The 7,147-nt window shown below is 49.5% G+C and overlaps 1 protein-coding gene across 2 annotated transcripts; it reads right to left on the bottom strand.

Annotated features, from left to right (window-relative positions):
* Positions 1–636: 636 nt before the first annotated feature.
* Positions 637–6,534, bottom strand: CNPY2 (canopy FGF signaling regulator 2). 2 transcript variants are annotated; one of them, XM_012510355.2, is made up of 6 exons: positions 6,058–6,534; positions 5,310–5,422; positions 5,031–5,146; positions 1,430–1,633; positions 1,177–1,273; positions 637–804 (listed from the first exon to the last, which is right to left on the bottom strand). In XM_012510355.2, exons 2-6 carry the CDS (start codon positions 5,395–5,397, stop codon positions 761–763), a joined length of 549 nt encoding a protein of 182 aa, XP_012365809.1. In that variant the 5' UTR covers positions 5,398–5,422; positions 6,058–6,534; the 3' UTR covers positions 637–760. The 2 variants fall into 2 exon arrangements, with proteins under 2 accessions (XP_012365809.1, XP_003252861.1); XM_003252813.4 differs by having other exon boundaries at positions 6,001–6,532.
* Between the last annotated feature and the right edge of the window lie 613 nt (positions 6,535–7,147).

The following is a 7,147-nucleotide window of genomic DNA, read 5'->3' as shown; positions in this document are numbered from 1 at the left end:
CACAGAAGTGTGGACAGACTTATAGTCCAGATTGACAATGGCTAGTGATAGAGATAAGAAAGATATAATTTACTGTTGCCACTGGCATCAAATTTAAAAGCTTAGGCTGGCAAGCAAGGCCTCTCATTAAACAACCTTCCTTACCTCGTCTGTCCCTATCTGATAAAGCCCTTACTTTTCAGCTGAGTTGGTCACATCCATTTTCCCCTTCCTGTCTCTGTTCTTGCTGGTCCCTCCATCTGGATGGGCAGGGAAGGAAGAATAATGCATGTCCGTTATTTCCTTCAAGACCAAGCCCTGTCTTACTTTATGTTTCAACAGCCATGAACACAAGGGATTTCTAGTATTCTACACTACCGTACACTTATGTTCCCCTGCTTCCTCATGGAGGTTCTTCTCTTCTCCACAATTAGACCCTAAAGACGTGGTATTGAGTGGGCACTGACTGAAAGCTTATCTAGTTTATGAGTGGAGTGGAATCTCAGAAGGTAGAAGAATTAAAGGTTCAGGCCTCTCCTACCTTTATCCTGTATCAATCCCAAAACTCTTCTTTTTCCTCCATTATCTTTCCTGTCTATAACTCCTTATCTTCAAGCTTAATGTAAGGGCAATTCCGGGCATGAAAAGACAACACAGTTTGTACTTTTGGTTTCATATTTTTTCAGTTCATTTCAGTAAAAACATAATATATAAAAGGCATTGCCACCATTTTCCCCTCCTGGGGGTGATCCTTCAAGCCAGCGTGGGCTGCTCCAGTGGTTCATAGCTCATCATGCGATATGTGCAGGGCATGGTCACAAAGATCTGCAAATGGTAAACAATTTAAAGGAGAATGCCATTCTCATACTGATATATGCCAGTATCAAGAAAATTTCCCAGACCAAGCTGACACAAACACACAGCAACCACCATTCTGCAGAATAATATATGCTTATAAATGATAAAACATCCCCACTGCCCTCTCACCTGTATCTCAGGGTCAAGGGGACACAAATTCTGAAAGCTGACAGAAAATGTGGAGGAACACCCCAAGTCCCTAAGCCAAGGGAAATGGAAGACAGCTCTTGACCTAATACCAGAGGTTTCTGGGAGGGGGGTGTATGGGTGAGTTAGGGAATGTCAGGTTTCAGGTTCCACAGAGCTACTAGAACAGGAGATAAAGTGGGGGCAGCTTACCTGTTCGCTTACTGCAAAGTTTGTCTTTAACATTGTCAGCCTCTCGGGAAAAGAATTCAATGAGTTCATCCTCGTATTCCTCCACAATGCTCTCACACTGCCAACCCAAGGGAGAAATGGGTGACACAGGGCAATAAGAGGCCTCTTGCCTTCACTTCCAAAGAGGAGGACAAGGATGTCAGCCTAACTTTCTAATTGGTTCTCCAACAACCCCTTAATGTCCAAGAACCAGCTACCGATTCCCATAGCTCACCGCAAACTTGAGGGTGCCGCTGATATCTGAGTCGATTCGGATGCCTTGTAGATCCAGTTCATTGGATTCTCCATTCCGGCCCACTACACGTACGTAGTTCTTGCGATGGGTGGAAGGATCAATCTGTTCCCCATACTCCTTCATCCGGTCACATATCTCCTCCAGCAGCTCTGTGAGGTGGGCCTCTGAGCGGGCATAAGGCACCTAGAAATGTCCTCAGCCTTGGGTCACTCTCTTCTACCTCTGTACATTAGTAATTTATATCCTTACTTTTCTTTCCAAATCTAGCTCCAACAACCTATTCTAAAAAGCCTTCCCTCATTGATTTTAATTATTAATTAGTTTTGTTTTTTTTTTGAGATGGGGTTTTGCTCTTGTTGCCCAGGCTGGAGTGCATTGGCACGATCTCGGCTCATTGCAACCTCTGCCTCCTGGGTTCAAGTGATTCTCCTGCTTCAGCCTCCTGAGTAGCTGGGACTACAGGCATGCACCACCACACCCAGCTAACTTTTCTATTTTTAGTAGAGATGGGGTTTCTCCATGTTGGTCAGGCTGGTCTCAAACTCCAGACCTCAGGTGATCCACCTGCCTCAGCATCCCAAAGTGCTGGGATTCCAGACATGAGCCACTGTGCCCAGCCTAGTGTGGTTTTTATTTTATTTATTTATTTATTTATTTATTTGAGATGGAGTCTCACTCTTTTGCCCAGGCCGGACTGCAGTGGCGCTATCTCGGCTCACTGCAAGCTCCGCCTCCTGGGTTCACGCCATTCTCCTGCCTCAGCCTCCTGAGTAGCTGGGACTACAGGCACCTACCACCACGCTCAGCTATTTTTTTGTATTTTTAGTAGAGACGGGGTTTCACCGTGCTAGCCAGGATGGTCTCGATCTCCTGACCTCGTGATCTGCCCAAGTGCTGGGATTACAGGCATGAGCCACCGCACCCGGCCTGGTTTTAAATTAGTATGGTTTGCTTGATAGTTTCAAAGTACTTTTTTTTTTTGAGACAGGCCTCACTCCGTTGCCCTGGAGTGCAGTGGTGTGATGACTGAGGCTCACTACAGCTTGGATCTCCCAGGCTCAGGTGATCCTCCCACCTCAGCCTCACACAGGTGCACACCACCACACCCAGCTACTTTTTTGTATTTTTTTTGTAGAGAGAGGGTCTTGCCATGTTGCCCAGTCTGGTCTCGAACTCTTGCGCTCAAGTGATCTGCCTGCCTTGGCCTCCCAGAGTCCTGGGATTACAGGTATGAGCCACTGTACTTGGCAGTAGTTTCAAATATATGATTTTATTTTATCTCATTGTACAATTCTTTCTTTTCTTTTTTTTTTTTTTTTTTTTTTGAGACGGAGTTTCACTCTTGTTGCCCAGGCTGGAGTGCAATGGCGCGATCTCGGCTCACCGCAACCTCCACCTCCTGGGTTCAAGTGATTCTCCTGCCTCAGCTTCCCGAGTAGTTGGGATTACAGGCATGTGCCACCACGCCCAGCTAATTTTGTATTTTTAGTAGAGACAGGGTTTCTCCATGTTGGTCAGGCTGGTCTCAAACTCCCGACTTCAAGTAATCCGCCCGCCTCAGCCTCCCAAAGTGCTGGGATTACAGGCATGAGCCACCGTGCCCGGCACCTCATTGTACAATTCTAAGAAACAAGACAGTTAACATTAGCTCCAAGTTATAAACAATTTTTTGATTAACCTGATCAACTTATACTTCTAATTTCTATAGATGAAGATAATTTTTTTTTAATTATACTTTAAGTTCTGGGATACATGTGCAGAACGTGCAGGTTTGTTACGTAGGTATACATGTGCCATGGTGGTTTGCTGCACCCATCAACCTGTCATCTACATTAGGTATTTCTCCTAATGCTATCCCTCCCCTAGTCCCCCACACCCCAACAGGACCCGATGTGTGATGTTCCCCTCCCTGTGTCCATGTGTTGATTAATATTTTATTTTTGGCCGGGCATGGTGGCTCATGCCTGTAATCCCAGCACTTTGGGAGGCCAAGGAGGGTGGCTCACCTGAGGTCAGGAGTTCAAGACCATCCTGACCAACATGGAGAAACTCTATCTCTACTAAAAATACAAAATTAGCTGGGCGTGGTGGTGCATGCCTGTAATCCCAGCCACTCGGGAGGCTGAGGCAGGAGAATCGCTTGAACCCGGGAGGCAGAGGTTGCGGTGAGCCAAGATCGCTCCATTGCACTCTACCTGGGCAACAAGCGCGAAACTCCATCTCAAAAAAATAATAATTTTGTTTAAATTGAGACTAATATTCTCAGTAAGCACAGTATTAAAGAGGTAGTGTAGGCTCTGTGAACAATAGCTATTAAAGTACCATAATCTTTTTTCTTTTCTTTTTTTTTCTGAGACAGAGTCTCGCTCTGTCGCCCAGGCTAGAGTGCAGTGGCTCGATCTCAGCTCACTGCAAGCTCCGCCTCCCGGGTTCACGCCATTCTTTCGCCTCAGCCTCCTGAGTAGCTGGGACTACAGGCACCCACCACCACGCCTGGCTAATTTTTTGTATTTTTAGTAGAGACAGGGTTTCACCATGTTAGTCAGGATGGTTTCGATCTCCTGACCTTGTGATCCGCCTGCCTCGGCCTCCCAAAATGCTGGCATTACAGGCGTGAGCCACTGCGCCCAGCCTTTTTTTTTTTTCAAGACAGAGTTTTGCTCTTGTCAACCAGACTGGAGTGCAGTGGTGCGATCTTGGCTCACTGCAACCTCCGCCTCCTGGGTTCACGTGATTGTCCTGTCTCAGCCTCCTGAGTAGCTGGGACTATAGGCATGCACCACCGCGCCTGGCTACTTTTTTGTATTTTTAGTAGAGACGGAGTTTCACCATGTTGGCCAGGCTGGTCCCAAACTTCTAACCTCAGGTGATACGCCTGCCTCGGCCTCCCAAAGTGCTGGGTTTGGGGATTTTTTTGAGACAGGGTCTTGCTGTGTTTCCCAGGCTGGAGTGCAGTGGCACGATCACGGCTTATTGCAGCCTCGACCTCCTGGGCTCAAGTGATCCTCCCACCTCAGTCTTCCAAGTAGCTGTCACTACAGGCACATGCCAGCATGCACTGCTAACTTCTGCATTTTTTTGTAGAGTTGGTGTTTTGCCATGACGCCCAGGCTAGCACTGTAATCTTAACATTGCCTTATATATTGCTTATTAGATACACCTTTGTGTACATGTGTGTTGTTTTCGACTAAAATTTCCTAATTATGAGGATAAGACCTTTTATTCTTATTTCTGTTTTTTCATTTTTTATTTTTAGCTCCGACTCAGATTTTGAACGGATGTTTGTTATGTATACCACAGTGCTACATTAAAAACGAGTCATGTGGATGTGGAGAAGGGTGCTGATCAGGACTCCCTGTTTGCTAACAAATTCTACAGCAGAAACAAAGTATTAAGGTTTGCAGCCAGGAAGCAAGTGCATGGGGAATAAGCCTGCAGCTTCTTCCAAATGAGACACAGCCAAATCTTTTTTCTGAGTCTGTTTTCTTCATTTCTATTAAACCAAGGTCCTTTTTAAGCAGTCGAATTTTCATCCAAAGCCACAGTGAGCTACTTTGTTTGGGGGAACAGTAACAGTTACCTCCACCACTGACTGGCTGCCATCTGGATTGATCCGGAAAGATCCCATCTGAATGGTCTTCTTGGGGTCCACCTGGGCAATTTCCCATTCTAGTTCATCCACCAGAGCCCTGCATGCTGGTGGAAGAGGAGAGAATGAGAGCAGGGGACAGGGTAGGGGGTAGGGTATGAGGAGAATGGGATCAACCCAGGATTTCCATTCATCCTTCTCCCAGGCCTTGGATCTCATGCCCTCCCAAAGCTCTGCTTCCTCCACTTCTTTTTCCCGTTGTGCCTTTACCTCCACAGTGGAGATCCTGGCTCCTCCGAGCCCAGGCGGTTCCCAGCAGGGCCCCCAGAAGCAGGGCCAGCCAACCCCAGCCTTTCATCTTTAGTGTAATGGGGTCGCTCCACCTGGGTTTGTGTGGGAATAAAACATAAGTGCGAGAAGCCCACTCTATTTTTCCCTGACCCACCCACTCCTCACCCCAAGGCTTTCAAAGGGCTCACTGTGACTCTGGCTCTACTTTCCAGGAAATGGCCGGGACACAAAGGGGCTTCTCTGTTCCAGCACTTGAGGGCTCTGATTCCCCCAGGGTGGTGGGTGGGAGCGCGAGCTCAGGACTTGGGGCTCAGCCCCAGACTCTACGTGGATAGGTGAGGCCCTAAGTGTTGGTACTTTAGCACTGCATGCCTAGGGTTCACGGGGCTTTGTGGCAGCTACAGGAGGTAAACTGGCGATTACGTGAGGACTACAGGCACTAGGGAACTGCCGGCAGGGAGCCCTCAGTCAGGCCAGGAGGCCAGGGAGGACAGCAATAACTAGGGCCCATTTGGATCCTGCACCGAAGATTCCTGCGTCCCCACCTCCAGCCCGTAAGTGATTACCCGTACGGACCCCAGCCCCCTTTCTAAGGACTCCGCCATTGCTTTCGCTTCAGTCCATCCCCAACCCTCAGCGCCCAGCGCCTCGCCGCCCGCGTCCGTCCCACCTCTGCTCCCAGGGCCGCCGCCGTGGCCCAAGCGCTGGAAGACCGCTGGACTCTCACTTTGGCCCCAGTGGCTCCCGAAACTACACCTGGCTGCAGGGAGCAGGGCTGTCCGGGATTCTCCAGAGCGCTTCACCGCCTGCCACACACGGGGTGTCCCGGCGACCGCCTGACCCAGCTCCCCTGGCGCTAACCGGTACCTAAGCGGGGCTCCAGCGTGCTGCGGTGCGAGTCCCAATCAGACACCGACCCCAAACCCGCCCCTCCAAACTCTCGCGCGAACAGGCAGCTTAGGAGAGGCTCCCGGACAGCAAGGACCCCGGTCAATCGCCGAAGGACCCAGACTTGCGTGGCGACCAGCTCCACGTGACCACCAGGAGTCAGCCGTAGAATAGGAGTGGCCTTAAGCGACGACAGAGCCTGGACGTGCTGTATGGGAGCGGCTAGTCGTGCGCGTGAGCCAGCCCAGGTGGGCTAGGACCTTCAAAACGGTGCGCTGCAGGCCAGCGAGCAGCCCAGGTTTCAATACACAGGAAACTACAACTCCCAGGAAGCACCGCAGCACCAGCCCCATCTCTGTGAGCAACTACAGGTCTTAAGCTATCCTGGGACCTGTAGTTTGTCGGCTTACACAATTAACGGAAACCATACTGTACATCTTCAGTCTGACTTAGGGTACTAAGCAGCTATAGCAAAGATCCAGCATTGCCCAGAAAAGGCATAAATTATACCTTTTTCCTTTTTTTTTTTTTTTTGAGACGGAGTCTCGCTCTGTCGCCCAGGCAGGAGACGGAGTCTCGCTCTGTCGCCCAGGCTGGAGACGAGTCTCGCCCTATCGCCCAGGCTGGCATACAGTGGCGTGATCTTGGCTCACTGCAACCTCCGCCTCCCGGGTTGGAGCAATTCTCTGCCTCAGCGAGGGTTACAGTCGCCATCCACCACACCCGGCTAATTTGTGTATACTAAGAGACGGGGTTTCACCATCTTGGTCAGGCTGGTCTTGAACTCCTGACCTCGTGATCCACCCACCTCAGCCTCCCAAAGTGCTGGGATTACAGAAGTGAGCCACCGCGCCAGGCCTAATTACATCCTTTCATATCCATAACTTTGGATTCTGGACCTTTACCTTCAAAGGAAGGAGAGGAAGACT

This window comes from Nomascus leucogenys, chromosome 11, assembly GCF_006542625.1.
Source record: "Nomascus leucogenys isolate Asia chromosome 11, Asia_NLE_v1, whole genome shotgun sequence".
Lineage (NCBI taxonomy): Eukaryota > Metazoa > Chordata > Mammalia > Primates > Hylobatidae > Nomascus > Nomascus leucogenys.
The sequence above is the reverse complement of the archived record's forward strand: the minus strand, read 5'-3'. Positions and strand labels throughout refer to the sequence as shown.

Excerpts from the sequence above, each read along its gene's own strand:
- CNPY2 (XM_012510355.2), bottom strand. The coding sequence starts at position 5,397 with ATGAAAGGCTGGGGTTGGCTGGCCCTGCTTCTGGGGGCCCTGCTGGGA. Across the intron at positions 5,147-5,309 it reads CCAGGATCTCCACTGTGGAG|CATGCAGGGCTCTGGTGGAT; the intron begins GTAAAGGCACAA and ends CTCTTCCACCAG. Across the intron at positions 1,274-1,429 it reads GCGGCACCCTCAAGTTTGCG|TGTGAGAGCATTGTGGAGGA; the intron begins GTGAGCTATGGG and ends TTGGGTTGGCAG.